Source organism: Vipera berus, assembly GCF_964194415.1.
Source record: "Vipera berus genome assembly, chromosome: 2".
Taxonomy (NCBI): Eukaryota; Metazoa; Chordata; class Lepidosauria; order Squamata; family Viperidae; genus Vipera; species Vipera berus.
In genome coordinates, this window is record NC_138203.1 from 7,903,436 (window position 1) to 7,923,189 (window position 19,754).

The window sequence follows — 19,754 nt, forward strand, 5'->3', positions numbered from 1 at the left end:
ACAATTGAGGGGAACACGCCCGTGCGCCCAGCAAGAGTTCTGCAGGTGTTTATTCAAACCCTTCAAACAGGTTCTCAGAAAGTGCCCCCCATTGCACGGGTCTGGATTCAGCGCTCAGTATGGCAAGAGTCACTGAGTAACCAACGGGCACACATGAAGCCCAGGAAAGCAGTCCACCATTCAAACAGGTCAGGATACATGGCACGAGCACACAAGGCACAGAACTGGGCGCCGGCAATGTTCAAGTGCTCAGTGCAGCCCTTCATGAGAGGTGAGGTTGCCTCCTCGCGAATAATCTTCCTGACCAGCATTGTGCCTGCCTCCTCTCTGCTCTACGTGTCCTTGGATCGGGAGGAGGTGTGGACTCCACCTCCTCATTGCTAACGGGTGGCAGATGCTCCTGGTTGGGCCTTAGGACCATTTTCCACACTTATGACGGTTGCAGCGTCCCCATGGTCATGTGATTTACATTCGTATACTTGACAACCAACTCACACTTAATGACGGCTGCAGTGTCCCAGGGTCATGTGATCCCCTTTTGCGATCTTCTGAGAAGCCAAGTCAAATGGGGAAGCCGGATTCGCTTCCAAGTTGTGTCCAATGATTCACTTAACAACAGTGGCAAGAATAAGTCATAAAGTGGGACAAAACTGACTTAAGGAATTTCTCGCTTAGCCACATCAGTCTGGGGCTCAATTGTGGTCGTACGTTGAGGACTACCTTTTTCTGGTGCGGCTCGTTGGGCCTGCACACCAGGCAAAAGGACCCAAACTTTGCAGGACAGCAACTGTGCTCTACCACAGGGGTCGTCTCCAAACCTGGCAATGTTTAGGACGCGTGGACTTCCAACTCCCAGAATTCCCCATCCAGCACAATTCAGTGCTAGAAGGGAAGCGGGTTGACATGGCTGGCTGAGGAATTCTGGGAGCTGAAGCCCACAAGTCTGAAAGCTACCGAGGTTAAGAAACTCTGCTTTAGAGTAGGGGGTCACCAAACTTGGCAACTTTCATACTTGCGGACTTCAACTCCCAGAATTCCCCAGCCAGCACGACTCAGTGCTAGAAAGGGGGGGGGCGTGTTGACACGGCTAGCTGAGGAATTCTGGGAGTTAAAGCCCGCAAGTCTTAAAGCTACAGAGGTTAAGAAACTATGCTTTAAAGTAGGGGTCTCCAAACGTGGTCACTTTAAAACACGTGGATTTCAGCTCCCAGAATTCCCCAGCCAGCATAATTCAGTATGGGAAGCGAGTGGGATTGACATGGGTGGCTGGGGAATTCTGGGAGTTGAAGTCCATGCGACTTAAAGTGACCAAGTTTGCAGACTGCTATTCTAGTAAGGGACGCAGTGGCTCAGTGGGTTAGGACGCTGAGCTTGTCGATCAGAAGGTCGGCAGTTTGGCGGGTCGAATCCTGAGTGCCGCGTAACAGAGTGAGTGCCTGTTACTCGTCCTAGCTTCTGCCAACCTAGCACGTAAAAATGCAAGTAGAAAAATAGGGACCACTACGGTGGGAAGGTAACAGTGTTCCGTGCGCCTTTGGCATCTAGTCATGCCGGCCACATGACCACGGAGACGTCCTCGGACAAGCGCTGGCTCTTCGGCTTTGAAACGGAGATGAGCACCGGCCCCTAGAGTTGGAAACGACTAGCACGCATGTGCGGGGGAACCTTTACCTTTACCTTTTCTAGTAAAACCCAGTTTCCCTTTCAGCTACTCAAGCTTACCGGTGATAATCCCGCCGGGACTTCAGCAACTGCTCTTGCTGGCGGAGAAGTTTAGCCTCTTGCTCTGCTAGCAAATTCTGGAGACGTTCCTTCTCCATCTCCAGCTCGATTTTCTGTAGCAGGAGCTGCTTCCTTTTCTCTTCGGAGAGGTTTTGATCGCGATCGGCTTCTTTGGCTCTCAAGACTTCGCTGGCCTTCTGCCTCGGAGAGTGCGTCGAACCCAAATATTCCGAGGACGTTTCGCACGGGGATCGCACGTATCTGCCTTGCACGTGGCAACCCTCTTGGAAAGATCTGTGAGCCGAGTTTCCTAATTTTTCATGGAAGGGACACCCCTGGATGGGACAGCCGTTCTTCCTCTTCCCCCCATCAGGAGTTCTTCTGAAATGGGGAGGCAACGGCTGCTCGGGTGGAGTTGGCACATTGTTGCATTTATGGTGCAATCCGTTTTCCAAAAGACCCCCATTGCTGGCCTCTTTCTGACATCCATGGGTGCCAGCCCCAAGGACGCCGCCGCTATTCCTACTAAGTCGAGCTGGAGGTTGAGGACTAGGGCTTCTACGAGTTAAGTTGTGGTCCTTATACAAAGTTTGTAGTCTAGCAGCTACACCAAGGTAGGATCCATCCAGGTCTGAAGGCGGCACCAAGTGACAGTTGCTTCTCTGGTTAGACATCTGCAAATAGACAGGGGAGAGAAGAAAAAGAAAAAAAAAACACGTTCAGCTTCTACAATTCAAAATAGCAGTCTTCCAATATTGGAGGGGCTGCCCCAAAGGAGAAGTGGGGTGTGTGTGTGAACCTATTTCCCAAAGCACCAGAAGGCAAGACAAAAAAAGATGCTTGGCAACTAAACAAGGAGAGTTAGGCTGCATTAACAGAGGGGCAGGATCCAGATCACGTGAAGTGTTAATGCCAGTTGATAAGGCCTTGGTGAGGCCACACTTGAAATATTGCATTCATTTTTTGATCGCCATGATATAAAAATATGCGGATGTTCTAAAACAGACATGTCAAACACAAGGCCCGGGAGCCAGATCCGGCCCGCGAAGTGGTTTCATGCGGCCTGTGAAGCCATCCTGGAAACAGTGAGGGAACGGCCCCCACTACCTTGGCCCTGGCCCAGAGACCCTCCTCCTGCCAGAGACCCTCAGATCTGTCCCACTTCTGCCCAGGCCCCCATAGGCACCCTTGATGCGAACGATGTAGAGCTGGCCACGCCCACCCAGTAGGCCACGCCCACCCAGTAGGCCACGCCCACCCAGCCCCCTGAGGGCAACCGCAATGCTGATGCGGCCCTCAATGAAATTGAGTTTGACACCCCTGTTCTAGAAAGAGTGGAGACAAGAGCAACGAAGATGGTTAAGGGCCCGGAGACTAAATTATATGAAGAACGGGTTGCAGGATTTGGGTATGTCTACTCTCGTGAAGAGAAGGACTAGGGGGGGATATGATAGCAGCGTTCCAGTATTTGAGGGGCTCTTACAAAGATGACTGGGAGGTCAAACTATTTTCCAAAGCACCAAAAGGCAAGACAAGAAACAATGGATGGAAACCAATCAAGGAGAGCACCAACATGGAACTAAGGAGAAATTTCCCGACAATTTCCATTCCCGAATCAATGGATCGGAAGTTGCCTTCAGAAGTTGTGGGTGCCACATCGCTGGAGGTTTTTAAGAAGAGACTGGACAGCTATTTGTCTGAAATGGTATAGGTAGTCCTTGGCTTACAAAAGTTCATTTAGTGACCATTCAAAGTCATAGTGGCATTGAAAAATGACCATTGTTCAGAGTTACGACCTTTAAAGCAGCAGCAACAGCCCCCCCCGTGATCATGTGATCAAAATTCAGATGCTTGGCAACTGATTCATATTTATGAATCTTAAACACCAAAGACTTAAAACACCAAAGGCTATGGCCCAGGAACAACCACTAGCCAATCAAACAGCCCAAAACCAGACCACGAGTCAGAAACATCTAGACCAGGGGGTCTTCAAACCTGGCCATTTTATGACTTGTGGACTTCAACTCCCAGAATTCCTCAGCCAGCATGCCTGGCTGAGGAATTCTGGGAGTTGAAGATCACAAGTAATAAAAGGGCCAGGTTTGAAGACCCCTGACCTGGATGAATAACACCCACACCAGTTTACATCACACACAAAAAGGTATTTAAAGGCCAGTGCTCTGACAGACAAGCACAATTCAAAGCACACCGAAGACGTCACCCCAACGTTCGCAGTCAAATCGCCAAGCTCGGCGATCAGACCAACAGCCCATCTGCATTTATGCCCGTTGCCGTGCCCAAGGTCAGGCGATCCCCTTTTGCGACCTCCTGACAAGCAAAGTCAATGGGGGAAGCCAGATTCCCTTAACAACCGGTTTACTAACTTGTCAACTGCCAGGATTCACTTAACCACGGTGGCAAGCGAAGTCATCGAATGGGGCAAAACTCGCACAACAAATGTCTCAAGTTAGCCACGGAAACTTTGGGCTCGTGCTTGTGGTCGTAAGTCAAGGATTGCCTATATAGGGTTTTCTGCTTGAGAAAGGCGGTTGGACTAGAAGACCTCCAAGGTCCCTTCCAACTCTGTTAAAACCTTGTTTAGGGTTCCTTGGCTACTTCCTGTCTGTAGTTTATAGAGTAAAATTAGTTTAAAAAAGAGAGAGAGAAAAAAATACAGAAATGAAATGGTTTCATTATCAACAGTCAGAGTACTTCCCCAGCACATTATTTTCAAGCGGAAGAGAGGAACATGCTATCAAAATCTGCAATTTAATTCCATCTACACAGGTACCATAAATGTAAAAGCATTGCCTGCAGGATCCGAGGCATAAACAAAGCACTTCAGCCTATCCAGGAATTGCAAGTATCTAGGGTTACATAAAATCAACTTGAAGTGTGGCAAAAAAACGAAAGAAAAAGAAAAGCATTAAATGTTAATGTCTGAAAATGTTTAATTTTGAATACGAAGCCAGGAAATCCTTTCAGCCCCTATAAATACCTTCTGATTGGCCATTACACAGCGGGGAATTTGATATAAAAAGGTTTCACCTTGTACTGAATGGAATATTAGTTAACTGTTGGAAATTTGATGAGCTTTCTTTTTTTTAAAAAAAAAATTCTCTACAAAACATTGATAACGAACAAGGCTTGCTCTCCGCATTAAACACAGCTCTGAATCAAAAGCTGTCATTCAACTGCAAAACACATTTGAATTTCACTGTTAAAGAGGTTTGGTTTTGGGGTTTTTTTGTTTTTCAATTAGTTGAAGGCAAAGGCAATGATAAAATTCCAAAAGTTTGAAATACGCCTCAAGTTGCATTCATCAAGCAAACTTTCTCAGCTCTTTCTGAAGGAACCTGTGACCAGAAACATAGAGAATTCAAAATAACAGAAGTTTTAAGGGACCTTGGTGGTCTTCTAGTCCAACCCCTTGCTCAGGCAGGAAACTCTACTCCATTTCAGACCCATGGCTGTCCAATCTCTTCTTAAAAATCTCCAGTGATAGAGCACCTACAATTTCCAAAGGCAAGCAGTTCCACTGATTAATTAGCAGAATAACAGAAACTGGAAGGGACCTTGGAGGTCTTCTAGTCCAACCCCCTGCTCAAACAGGAAACCCTATACCATTTCAGACAAATGGTTGTCCAATCTCTTCTCAAAAACTTCCAGTGTTGGAGCATTAACAACTTCTGGAGGCAGGTGGTTCCGCTGATTAATTCTTCTCACTGTCAGGTAATGTCTCCTTAATTCTCCTTACTCCTAAGTTGCTTCTCTCCTTGATTAGTAAACTAAAACTAAGGAGAAATTTCCTGACAGTGTGAACAATTAACATGGCAATGCCCCATGTTCAATGATCTGTGACTTGTTTGCGGCATGAATGGAGACGGGAAGGCCTGGAAAAAAAACCTGGAAAAATTGAAAAAGGTGAAAAAAAACAAAAAAAAACCGTTTCCCCCCCCCCAATTTTTCCATTCTTTTTTTTTTCTTCCAAGCCTTCCCAACATATTCCTGGGCACAAGATCTAGAAGAAAGGAATTGAGGATTTGCTTGATCCGGGCTGTTTCTCGGAACTTTCTTTCAGTCTTAGTCCTTGGTTAGATAACAATACAGGTACCCCTCAACTTAACAACCGTTCGCTTAGTCACTGTTCAAACTTACACAAAGAAAAAAAAAGAAAGAAAAGAAAAAGACTTAGCACGGGATCTCAAACTTATGACCGACACAGCATCCCCATGGTCATGTGATCAAAACTGGGATGCTTGGCAACTGGCACGTAGTGTTGTGATTCCTCGCCAGCCAGTGGATCCGGCAGCTGAGTCTGAGGAATCAGATGAGGAGGAGGAGAAGGGGCCTGGAGTGACATCAGAGTCAGAGGAAGGCTCTGAGGAGCTCCAAAGCTTACAGCCGGACGAGGAGCCTGGCCCCTCTACTCGCGCTCAAGCTGAGACACAGCTGTGCTGGGAGTCTGAGTTGGACAGTGATGAAACACAGCTGGGAAATATCCAGGATGCACGAAAGCGCCGGCAAGAGAAGCGAGTAGGACAGAGGACTGCAATGGGGCGGCTCCAAAGGCAAAGGAGAAGGCATTAGGAAGCCACGCCTTGGCTGAATTATAAAAGGGAAGGTATGCGAGATGCTGGTTGCCGAAGGCAACCGTTCGTGTTGAGGATCGAGTTTCTGTGGACTGTGTTTGTTTGCCTTGGACCTTGACTCAGGTCTGTGAATAATAAAAAGGGTTTGGGTTTTTCCTGAGGTTCCTGCCTGCTTGATTGGAAGAGGGGTTTCTCCTTGTGAGCATAACAAGGACTCACGTGGGCTGGGACAGAACATGTATTTATGACGGTTGCAGCACGCTGGGGTGACAGGATCGCTGTTTGCTTCCGACAAGCAAAATCCACAGGGAGAAGTCGGGTTTGCTTAACGACCGCATGATTCACTTAGCAACCGGAGCGATTCGGTCCAGTTGACTTTGCTGGTTCAGAAAGTCGCAAAAAGAGAATCCCATCATCTTGGGGCATTGCAACCATCATAAATATGAGTCAGTGGCCGAGCGTGACCACAGGGGAACGCCGCAACGGTCATTAAGTGTGGGAAAAGGTGACGAGTCACTTTTCCTGGTGCCTTTGAACAGTCACTAAAGGAAAGGCTGTAAGTCAAAGGACTACCTGCAATCCAATTTCGGTATTGGCCAACATCGAAAGCCAGCTTAAGACACAATAGATCAGAGGTCCCCAACCTTTTGGGCACCAGGGACCGGTTCCACGGAGAGAGGTTTTTCCGCAGAATGGAGATTGCGTGGTTTTGTGTGCAGCCTGTATCCCGTGGATGGGGCTTTGCTTCTTTGTGCGGACCGGTTGCTGACATGCCCCAGCCCAGTACCGGTCCAGACTGGGGGTTGGTAACCCCTGCAATAGAATATTTTGAAGTGTTGGTCAGAGTCTTCCCTTCTCCTCTTCTACTGAAACGGTCTTATTAGTCCAAATAACTAGGTGTTTGGTTTTTTAAAAAATTATGAGTATTACTATTCTCTTCCAACAAAGTACTATTAAGAAACCTGGATTGTTTCTGTGTTTCTTTCTGAATAAATCTTTTTTTTTTTAAAAGGATTTACTTCGAAGAATGTACAAAGTGGAACTTAAGTGGAGGGAGGAAAAAAAACCATGAAGTTTAGGCTCTCTCATTTTATCACCCATTTTGTCCTGAAATCTCCATTTAGTGTTGTTTTTTTTAAGTGTTAAGATTAATCATGAGAAAGCAGCCAGAGAGAACTGGGATGGGTGATATTAATACCCTAAGATAAATAAGGTAGATAACAAGGGAAGGAGGTTAGTTGCCTATTTTCTGAGCTGAAGATAACGGGGGCTCTCCTCGTTCATGAATGATGTATGATCATAATTGCTGCATTTCAAGTGCTCGATGCCAAAAAAGGAGGAAGAGGAGGAGGAGGAGGAAGGAGAGAGAAATGGAGGGGGGTTGGAGGGGAAAAGGTGGGGGAGGAGGGAGGGAGGGAGGGTGAAATGGAGGGGGAGAGGGTAAAGGGAGGAGGAGGAGGAAGAGGAAGAGAGAGAGAAATGGAGGGGGAGAGGGAGGAAGAGGAAGAGGAAGGGAGAGAAATGGAAGGGGAGAGAGAGGAAGAGGAAGGGAGAGAAATGGAAGGGGAGAGGGAGGAAGAGGAAGTGGAAGTGAGAGAAATGGAAGGGGAGAGGGAGGAAGAGAAATGGAGGGGGAGAGGGTAAAGGGAGGAGGAGGAGGAAGAGGAAGGGAGAGAGAAATGGAAGGGGAGAGAGGAGAGAGGAAGAGGGAGAGAGAAATGGAGGGGGAGAGGGAGGAAGAGGAAGAAGGGAGAGAAATGGAAGTGGAGAGGAAGGAAGAGGAAGAGGAAAGGAGAGAAATGGAAGGGGAGAGGGGAGAGGGAGGAAGAGGAAGGGAGAGAAATGGAAGGGGAGAGGGGACAGGGAGGAAGAGGAAGAGAAATGGAAGGAGAGAGGGAGGAAGAGGAAGGGAGAGAAATGGAAGGGGAGAGGAAGAGGAAGAGGAAGGGAGAGAAATAAAAGGGGAGAGGGGAGAGGGAGGAAGAGGAAGAGGAAGGGAGAGAAATGGAAGGGGAGAGGGAGGAAGAGGAAGGGAGAGAAATGGAAGGGGAGATGGGAGAGGGAGGAAGGGAGAGAAATGGAAGGGGAGAGGGGAGAGGAAGAGGAAGAGAGAGATGGAGGGGGAGGTAAAGGGAGGAAGAGGAAGAGAGAGAGCAATGGAGGGGGAGGGGAGAGGGAGAGGGTGGGGTGGGAGGAGGAAGGAAGAAATGGAGGGGTAGAGGAGGGAGGAGGAGGAAGGAGAAATGGAGTGGGAGAGGGTGGGGGAGATGGGAGGAGGAGGAAGAGAAGGAAGAGAGGGAGGAAGAAATGGAGGGGCAGAGGGCAGTAGTTCGGCGCGTTTTGCGCCATTCTACGGCCTTTCTTGCCACAGCTATTAAGTGAATCACTGCAATTGTTAAGGAAGTCACAGGGTTGCTAAGTGAATCCAGCTCCCTCACTGACTTGGCTTGTCTTGTCAAAAAGTTGCAGTGACCACGGGACACTGTGACCATCCTAAATGCAGGCCAGTTCCCGGGGGGGGGAGGGATGCCGCAAGTCGTAAGTGTGAAAAGGGGCGATAGGTCACTTTTTTCAGTGCTGCTGTATCTCTGAATGGCCGCTAAATAATAATAATAATAATAATTTTATTTATATATCGCCCTTCTCCCGGAGGACTCAGGGTGGTGAACAGGGCAACCATATAAAAATACAAAAAAATACAAAAGTTAAAAAAGAATTAAACATGTGCCCAAGCTAAAAAACAATAAATACATATATTAAAAATGACAATAAAAACGCAACCCATCCCCCATCAGGCCAAGCCGGCTTGTTCAAATAAATGTGTCTTCAGATCGCGCCGGAAGGAGCGAAGGTCGGGCGCCATCCGGAGCTCCACCGGCAACCGATTCCATAAATCCGGGGCGCCCACAGAGAAGGACCTCCCCCTGGGGGCCACCAAACGAAGTGTTGCCAAGTCGAGGACTACCTGGAATAACTAACTGTCCATAGCTTAGGAGAAGCAAGACAGGAAATCAGAGAGAGGGCACAATGGCTTTGCTAAATCTCTTTTTTTTTCCTCCTAAATATGCTTCTGAACGGACTTTAGTCACTTCTGTGTTTTATACCAAAGCTGCTTTTTCAGGAGGCAACTGGACTTTCTTGTTTTGGATGGTGACGGATGGAAGGATTTCCACTCCTTGCCGACAGCTGGTTATTTGCGCTCTTTTAGGGAGTCGTTGAGGCCACTTGGAGGTTTGTCTGTGTCCTCAGGGTCACCTCAGTGGTGCAAATGGGTGTGGAGCCTTCTTGGAACTGCTGAAAGACACAGCAACGCAGCCCTTTCAGCAGTTCCCAGAAGGCCCCACACCCATTTGCACTGCTCGGATGACTCTGAGGACACGGACAAACCTCCAGGTGGCCTCAACGACTCTCTAAAAGAAGGCAAATGACCAGCTGTCGGCAAGGAGTATCAATCCTCTCATTTCCCACCATCTGGTCAGAGCTGAAGAAGCTCCTTGGATGAGAAGGGAAATGTCGTTAAGGGAAAAACAAGAAGGTCCAGTTGCCTCCTGAAAAAGCACCTTTGGGACAGCCGTGACCTGGATAATGGAGGATCTCCACAAAACGTCTGTGTTTTACCCACTTTTGCGCCAACGCCTTGTATAACGAAATACAGTATAAAAGCATGCTGTATAAATCATTTGGGGGTTCTTCCAGCCTTATGGGAAGACCCACTTTTGTCCAGATCCGAATAACTTTTGCGACTCGGAGGAAGAATTGGACGCTGCTCTTTGTGCGGGCCAGGCTGTCAAGCCGGGAACCAGGTTGTGGCTTGGCACGGACAAATAAGCAGAACTCGAGTTCCATCTCTAGATAACACCTTTATTCAGCACTGGACACAGCCGGAAGAATCCTGAGTGCATTTTCAAGCAAGCATCGACAGGCTCCTAACTTGCACTTGGTGACACGGTAGGAACACACAACTCACAGTAAGAATGAACGAATGAATGAACCTTTATTGTCAAAGTACAACCATGTATACATTGAGATTGGCTGAGCCTCCCTTCGTGCCCCCACCCCCAACTTACAGTGACACAAACCCTCCATCTTATTACACCTTGTGAGCTAATTGCACAACGCACCGGCCTCGCAAGTCAATTATGCATAAAGTTTATATTATAAAGTTTATATTATATTATATTAAATTATTTCCCATTCAAAAGCCTAACAGCCCACGGATAAAAGCTGTTCTTCAGCCTGTTGGTACGGCTGGCTATACTCCTATATCTCCCACCCGATGGTAGGAGAGTAAAGAGATACCGTCCGGGGTGTGAGTTGTCCCTGAGAATTTTCCTCACTCTTCCAAGGCAGCGAGCCCTGGCGATGTCATCCAGTGGTGTCAGGGGACAGCCCACAATGTTTTGTGCTGTGCTCACCATCCTCTGTAATGCCTTCCTATCCGCGGCTGTCAGACCAGCATACCAAACCACAATACCGTATGAGAGGACGCTCTCTATAGTAGACCGGTAAAAGAGGGTCATTAGCCGTTGTTCTACCCTGTTCTTCCGCAAGACCCTGAGAAAGTGAAGTCTCTGTTGGGCTTTTCTGGCCACCTGGGTTGCATTAACTTTCCAGGTCAGATCTTCACAGAGGTAGACTCCCAGAAATTTAAAGGAGGAAACTCTCTTCACACAGTCCTCCCCGATGTAAAGTGGAGCAGGTTCCTCCTTTTTCCTCCAGAAGTCTAGCACCATCTCTTTCGTCTGGCCGATGTTCAGGTGCAAGTTATTGTTACAACACCATATAAATAGTTTTTGTACCTCCGCCCTGTATGCTGCCTCATCCCCACCTGTAATAAGTCCCACCACGGTAGTATCATCTGCGAACTTAATTATCGCCGTAGATGGATCCGATGATACAGTCATATGTGTACAAAGAGTACAGATAGGGGCTAAGCACGCAGCCCTGTGGCAAGCCGGTGCAAAGCTTCAGGGGGGTGGACAAAGCGGACCCGACCCTCACTGTTTGTAACCGGTCCCTAAGAAAGTCTTGAATCCAATCGCAGATAGAGGGTGAAAATTTCAAGTCAGCCAGCTTCTCGATGAGTGTGCTCGGCAAAATGGTGTTGAAAGCCGAGCTACAATCAACAAAAATCATCCTGACAGAGCTTCCAGGTTTCTCAAGATGACTTGCTACAGAGTGTACAGCAGTAGCTATGGCATCGTCTGTCGACCTGTTCCCCCTGTAGGCAAAGTGATGTTTATCGAAATCCAGTGGGAGGCATGTCCTGAGATCTTGGAGAACCAGTCTTTCGAAGCATTTCATGACTACAGACGTTAATGCAACAGGTCTGTAGTCATTCAGGCACTCAACTGCAGTTTTCTTGGGGACTGGGAAAATGGTAGCTGCTTTCAAGCACGATGGTACACATGCCATTTGCAAGGAGATGTTAAAAATCCTCGTCAGGACCCCTGCTAATTGGTCCGCACAATTCTTAACCACTATCCCCAGCACCCCATCTGGGCCTGCAGCTTTGCTGGGATTCACAGCCTTCAATACAGTTCTCACCTGGTCTTCAGATAGAGTGAGTTGCTGAAAATCAGAAGGCCGGCCAGCAGAGGCTACGGGGTCTGGTCTTTTTACCTCGTAGCGAGCGAAGAAGATATTCAGCTCCTCTGCCAACGAGGCATCGGTGTTAACCGTGTTCCTCGTATTGCCCTTGTAGTTGGTTAAATGCTGCAGTCCCTGCCACACTTGCCTCGGATTGTTGTCTGCTAAGTGGTTCTCCACCTTGTGTTTATATTGCTGTTTTGCCATCCTAATGCCTCTTCTGAGGGACGCGGTGGCTCAGTGGGTTAGGACGCTGAGCTTGTCGATCAGAAGGTCGGCAGTTTGGCGGGTCGAATCCCGAGTGCCGCGTAACAGAGTGAGCGCCTGTTACTCGTCCCAGCTTCTGCCAACCTAGCAATTCGAAAGCACGTAAAAATTGCAAGTAGAAAAATAGGGACCACCTATTATTACCTATTAGGTAATAGTGTTCTGTGTGCCTTTGGCGTCTAGTCACGCCGACCACATGACCATGGAGATGTCCTCGGACGAGCGCTGGCTCTTCGGCTTTGAAACGGAGATGAGCACCGGCCCCTAGAGTTGGAAACGACTAGCACACATGTGCGGGGGAAACTTTACCTTTAATGCCTCTTCTAAGATTAGCCCTGGCCTCTCTGTATGCGTCCCTATCCCCTGCCTTAAAGGCAAAATCCCAGTAGGTCAAAGGCAGGCAGTCCTCGGTATACAACCACAAGCGAGCCCCCAAATTTCTGTTGTTAAGTGAGACCCCTACGAAGTGGGTTTCGCCCCATTTTAGGGCCTGTCTCGCCACAGCCGTTAAACCAATCACCACGGTGGTTAAGTTAGCCACCTGGTCGTTGAGCGAATCAGACTTCGTGACGTTGCCTTTGCTTGTCAAACAAGGTCGCAAAAGGGGAATCACGCGATCCCAGGATGCCGTGGCCATCATAAAAGCGAGTCCGTTGGCAAGCGTCTGAATTTTGGTCACGTGACTGCAGGGATGCTGTGACGGTCACTATGAGAAACGGTCCTAAGATGATTCCGCTGTAAGTTTGACTGGTCACTAAATGAACTATTGTAAGTCAGGGGCTACCTGTATATCAGTTACAAAAATACCTCTGCATGTTTCCTGTGGTTACGATTAGATGTTCAGCTGTAAGACTGCGGTTTCTTTTGAGTTTCCACAACTCTGAAGGCCTGTGAAGGCCTGAATTTTATTTCTGTTGTTTCAACACCAGAATCTTTAGACCAGGGGTGGGAAACCATGGCCCTTTTACGATCTTTGAACTTCAACTCCCAGAATTCCTGAAGTTGAAGTTCACAGATCGTAAAAGGGTCAGAGAGTTCCTTGGCTGGCTCGGGAATTCTGGGAATTGAAGTTCACAGATTGTAAAAGGGCCAAAGTTCCTTGGCTGGCTCAGGAATTCCGGGAATTGAAGTTCACAGATCGTAAAAGGGCCAGAGAGTTCCTTGGCTGGCTCGGGAATTCTGGGAGTTGAAGTTCACAGATTTGTAAAAGGACCAAAGTTCCTTGGCTGGCTCAGGAATTCTGGGAATTGAAGTTCACAGATCGTAAAAGGGCCAGAGTTCCTTGGCTGGCTCAGGAATTCTGGGAGTTGAAGTTCACAGATCGTAAAAGGGCCAGAGAGTTCCTTGGCTGGCTTGGGAATTCTGGGAATTGAAGTTCACAGATGGTAAAAGGGCCGCAAATCCCCTAGCCCTGCTTTAGACCAATCATCAGGCTGATCAGCTGGGTTCACCAGACCCAGTTTTTCCGCTTGACACTTCCAGCCGTCGGCAGGCGGACGGGGAAATGCAAATCCGAGCAGCTGCAGGGGAAATCTCTGCCAAGCCCCCATCCCGACTAAACGGGGTGCCTTCTCCCTCGTGCAATTAACCATCCCACTCTGGCAGCTTTTCAGCCGAGGAGATCATCAAGGTAGATTACTTTCCAGCAGATGAACTAAAGACTTGCAGGTGTTCCATCGCCCGCGCTTCGTTTCCAAAACTTCCTGCTTTTTAACAAGGCCAACGCTGCCAAAGGAACAATCTCCGCCATGCATTATGCATGAGAGTCGTTTCGCCCGGCACGCTCCCAGCGTCATCCTTGGCCTTTTCCAGGTTGGTCGACACCAATTAAAGCGGATTTTTTTTTTAAATTATTCAATAATCTGAACTCTCTCGTCATTTAACATACAGATATTGGTGTAGTAAACAAGTTCTAATGGGCCCTGGAAGGGTGTGTGTGTGTGGTGGGGGGGGGGGTTGTTTTGTGTTTTTTTTTCCTCGCCTGTTTCCTGCCCATCAGCTAAAAGGGTTGGACTTCATGGGACAAAGGGAAAAAAATAGAAATATCTTTTTTTAAAAAAGAAAGCCAGCACACACTTAGGCTAGCAGCTTTGTTCAGCTGTTTTCGCTGGGCCTTCAGGATTTTCAAGTGCACTGAACTAAAAACGCAGGAGAGGAATCATTTCCCAAAAAACTCGCTTTAAAAAAAAAGAAGAAAAGATTCAAGGTGCTGGTAATGACCTATAAAGCCCTAAATTTTTATTTATTTATTTTAATTCCATTTATATCCCGCCCTTCTCCGAAGACTCAGGGCGGCTTACAAGCTTAGCAGTAGCCTTCATTCTATGTATATGCCTGCTTATTAGGGCTTTCACACACACCCCAAGCGACATTATTACAAAGTCAGCTTAATTGCCCCCAACAATCTGGGTCCTCATTTTACCTACCTGGGAAGGATGGAAGGCTGAGTCAACCTTGAGCCTGGTGGGACTCGAACCTGCACTAATGGCAGGCAGCTGGTGTTACTTAAGGAGGCATTAGCCCACTGCTCCACCAAGGCTAATGCTAAATGGCTTGGGTCCGGATTATCTAAGGGAACATCTGCTGCCGGCATCAACTTCCCATCGTCCTGTGCGCTCCCACAGGGAGGGCCTTCTCAGGGTACTGCCGGTTAAGGAATGCCGGCGGGTTTTTCCCAGGGGAAGAGCGTTCTCTGTGGGCGCGCCTGCCCTATGGAACCAACTTCCCACGGAACTTAGGACTGCCCTCGACCTTCGTTCATTTCGCCGGGACCTGAAAACGTGGCTCTTCCGAGCTGTCTGGCCCAGACTGAGGGGTTTTAATTTTTAATTGGGTTTTAGTTTTAAATTTCGGGGACTTGAATTAATTAATTGTTTTAACTGATTTTAATTTTTGTATGTTATGCTTTTAATTTTCCCTGTAAACCGCCCTGAGTCCTACGGGAATAGGGCGGTATATAAATTTAATAAAAGAAAATAAAAAATAAATAAAAGAAAAAAGCTACTGAAAATGCTTTTTTTAAAAAAAAAGAAAAAAAACTTATCCCAGGGGGAAAAAAAATTAAGATTTTTTTTTTAAAAAACAGCCTCCTACGGAAGGATGTCAAGATTTCCATTTCAGAAGCTGTCCCTGTCGTGGAAATAGGTATGTTTAGCCTAACGAAGAGATGATTTAGGGGTGATACGATATCTTAATAACAGAGCTGAAAGGGACCCTCCGGTGCTGGTGCAGCCCCAACCTCTGGAGGCAAGTTGTTCCACTGATGGTTCTCACCGTTAAGAATTTTTTCCTCGGTTCTAGGTTGCTTCTCTCCTTGGTTGGCTTGAAGGGACCTTTGAGGTCTTCTAGTCCAACCTCCTCTTGAAGCAGGAGACCCTATACCATTTCAGACAAAGGATTGTCCAATCTCTTCTAAGGAAACTGCCAGTGTTGGAGCACCCATAACTTCTGAAGGCAAGCCTTCCCACCGATTAATTGTTCTCACCGTTAGGACGCTTCTCCTGAATTCCAGGTTGCTTCCCTCCTTGATGAGTTTCTGTCCATCGTTTCTTGTCCTGCCTTCTGGGTGCTTTGGGAAATGGGTCGAGCCTGTCTTCTTTGTGGCAGGCCCCTCCAATATCGAAACACTGCTATCGTGTCGCCCCAATATATTCTCCACAGCCCTTGAGGGCGGGACAGGAAGCAATGGGTGGGAACTCCTCAGAAGACCATCCAACCTCAAAATAATGAGGACTTTCTTAACACTGAGAACGATCCATCAATGGAATAGCTCGTCTCCCAGAATTTGGGGTTCTCCAACACTGGAGGTTTTCAAGAAAAGATTGGACACGTATTTAGTGCAGGATGGTATGAGCACTCTTGCCTTGGGCAGGCGGTTGGACCAGAAGACCTCCAAGGTCCTTTCCAGCCCTACAATTCTGATACAATCCCTCACTGAAATGTACCGCAGGGTTCCGGTTGCTTAGTTTCCAAAAGGTTTAGCGCAGATAAGAAACCTGATGTGAAATGAGACACTTGCGAGGCAGGAGATGCATATTTACACCTAAAAACATCTGAGGCACATTACGCCGAGTTAGCAGGAGGCCAGAGTGGGAACAAGATTGGCTTCCTCTCTCCAGCTCACCTGCTCCTGCTGCTTATTTTTCACCTGAAGCCCTAACGCCTCCTTTTGACATCGTAATCTTTTGCGCAACGTCCCATGGAGATGTCAATAGCTACAGGATTACAGCCAGGTGGGAGAACAAGCAGGAGGAACAGGTGAACCCTTCAGAGGCAAAGGACTTGTTTTCATGCCAAAGCCCTCCTGTAGAAGAGGGGGTAGCGGAAGAGAGGAATTGAGGGCCTATCAAAAATACACAACCAATATATATATGTTTGTTAAGCATTCAGAATACACTTGCTTGGTCCCAGAGACGGGACAAATCTTATTTCCTGTTTCAGCCTAGCCCAAGGCCATCTACAGGCAGTAGCCACAACAGTGGCAGCTCATATTTGTGTAAATTTTTTGGCTTGCCAACAAAGAATAAAGGGAGACCGATATTCGAATCTCAGAAGGTTATGGCTGACTGACGAGAACAAATAAGTTTGAAATGATCATATCGGTCTCCCTTTATTCTTTGTTAGCAAGCCAAAAAATTTACACAAATATGAGCTGCCACTACTGTGGCTACTGCCTGTAGATGGCCTTGGGCTAGGCCAGGGGTCGGCAACCTGAAAAAGCAAAAGAGCCACTGGGAACCGGTTCCATCACACATAAAAAAAAGTGGGAGCCGCGCACGTGCATCCACGCACGCGCATGCGTATAAAACAAAATGTTTTGCGCATGCGCAAAATGTTGTTTTTTGCGCATGCGTGTGCGTGGATACACGCGCGCGGTTCCACTTTTTTTTAATGTGGACGCACCTGCACGCCAGCGGCGACGGGTCTCCGTGGTGATGGGCGCTGGGTTGCGGCGCCGCCTTCAGCCCGGGCGTCGCTGGAGCCACCCCCGGGACCTCCAAACTGCCGCCCGACCTCCGCCCGAACACCAGGTCTCGACACGGGTGTTCAGGCGGAGGTGCGCGCGCACCTCTCCAAACCTTTGGAGTGGTGCGCGCGCACCTCCTCCCGTTCGGAGTGGTGTGCGCGCACCTCCTCCCGTTTGCAGTGGTGCACGCGCACCTCCTCCCGTTCGCAGTGGTGCGCGCGCACCGGGCGACTGGGAGCTGCAGGAGACGGCTCAAAGAGCCGCATGCGGCTCCGGAGCCACGGGTTGCCGATCTGTGGGCTAGGCTGAAACAGGAAATAAGACTTGTCCCATGCCTGGGACCAAGCAAGTGTATTCTGAATGCTTAACAAACATTTAACACATATCTCCCTTGCTTCTCAGCTAACAAAGAGAGAGAGAGAGAGAGGGCCTGTGGCCTAGGGGTTAAAACAACCGCTTAGGACGCAGTCGGCCCAGGTTTGAATCTCAGAAGGGTATGGCTGACTGATGAGAACAAATAAGTTTGAAATGATCATACCGGTCTCCCTTTATCCTTTGTTAGCAAGTCAAATATATATATATATATATATATATATATATATATATATATATATATATATATATATATATATATATATATATATATATATATATATATATATATATATATATATATATATATATATATATATATATATATATATATATATATATATATATATATATATATATATATATATATATATATATATATATATATATATATGATAAATGGATAGATGATAGATAAATGATTGATAGATAGATAGATAGATAGATAGATAGATAGATCGATAGGGAATCATTACAGCTGTCAAGTTAGTTACACAGCTCTGAACTGAATCCAGCTCCCCCATTGACTTTGCCTGCAAAAAGGGGATCGCGTGACCCTGGGGCACTGCAACCGTCATAAATATGAGTCAGATGCCAAGCGTCCGAACTCTGATCACATGACCATGGGGAGGCTGCAACGGTCGTGTGAAAAACGATCGTGTCACTTTTTTCACTGTAACTTCAAACGGTCACTAAACGAACTGCTGTAAGTAAGCCCCCCCCCCTTATAAAATTGGTCAGCAGGAAAAACAGCCAAGCTCAGAGAGTACCTGGGACCCAGAGTTACACCCTGAGCTACAAAACATCTCTTCCGTTGGTAGAAGAGAGGAATACTTCACTCCCTTCTAGCACTGATGACGTTACCTGTTTGGGTAATGAAATGTCTGGAAGAAAACAGCCAAGCTCAAGAGAGCACCAAGAATCCCCCAGCTCTCCTCCTCCTCCTCCTCCTCCTCTCCACACACGCCTCTCCCTTCTAAACCTGATGATGTTCCCTAGTTTATTTATTTATTTATTTATTTATTTATTTATTTATTTATTAATGGGACTTATATCCCGCCCTATCTCCCGGGGGACTCAGGGCGGCTAACAACAAGAAAAATTAAAGGTCTCTGTACAATAAATTAAAATTAAAAATTAAAATAAATTAAAGATTAGGGTTAAAAATTGTAAACATAATTAAAATCCCTGTCAGTCCAGGTCAGGCAGGTGGAAAAGGAGTGTTTTGAGGCCGCAGCGAAAGGACCGGAGATCCGGGGCCATCCGGAGCTCAAGGGGGAGTTGGTTCCACAGGGCTGGCACTCCCACAGAGAAGGCCCTTCCCCTGGGGGTCGCAAGCCAACATTGTCTAGCCGACGGTACCCTGAGGAGGCCTTCTCTGTGTGAGCGTACTGGGCGATGGGAATTCGTTCCCGGCAACAGATGGTCCTGCAAGTATCCCGGGCCTAAGCCATGTAGGGCTTTAAAGGTAAGTACCAGCACCTTAAATCTCACCCGGAGGGCAACCGGTAACCAATGCAGCTCACGCAGGAGGGGTGTAATATGGGAGTATCGGGGTGCTCCCATCACTGGGTTGGGTAATGAAACGTCTGCAAGAAAACAGCCAAGCTCCAAGAGCACCAGGGACCCCATATCATGCTTCTCCTGAGGCTGCCCAGTTACAAATACGGATAGTCCTCGACTTACAACCGTTCGTTTTAGTGACGGTTCAACGGCACTAAAAAAACCTGACTTATGACCGTTTTTCACAACGATGGCCCTCTGCAGCGTCCCCACGTTCATGCGATCAAAATTCGGACGCTTGGCAAACCGACTCATATTTACGACGGTTGCACCGTCCCGGGATCCCCTTTCTGTGACCTTCTGACAAGCAAAGTCAACGGAGAAGCCAGACTCACTTAAAAACCGAGTGACACTAACAGCTGCAGCGATTCATTGAACAACCAGAGCAAGGGAAGGTCATAAAATGGGGCAAGGCGCACTGAAGAAAATGTGTGGCTTAGCAGCAGAAACTGTGGTCGTAAGCCGAGGACTGCCTGTATTCTCCTCCATCGCTACAACCAGAACATTTCCCCGATTGGCGGGAAGATCCGCGAGAAAGTTCTCCACACTCTTCTCAGAGAACACAGCAGCCTATTTATGGGCCGCGGAAGAAATAATTGATCTTCCCTACTTTGAGCTTCTTTCTCCCCCCCCCCTCGCCACCCCCCCGGCCAATACCCTTTCTTTATTTCACCCCCTCCCAA

General features: G+C 47.7%; 1 protein-coding gene across 1 annotated transcript in view; it reads right to left on the reverse strand.

The window, feature by feature from the left end:
* The window catches only part of KIAA1328, a 237,882-nt gene that overhangs the window by 95,476 nt on the left and 122,652 nt on the right, over positions 1 to 19,754 (reverse strand). The window contains exon 7 of the mRNA XM_081319270.1: positions 1,723 to 2,396. Coding sequence (XP_081175396.1) covers positions 1,723 to 2,396 — 674 coding nt within the window. The remainder of the gene's footprint in view (positions 1 to 1,722; positions 2,397 to 19,754) is intronic.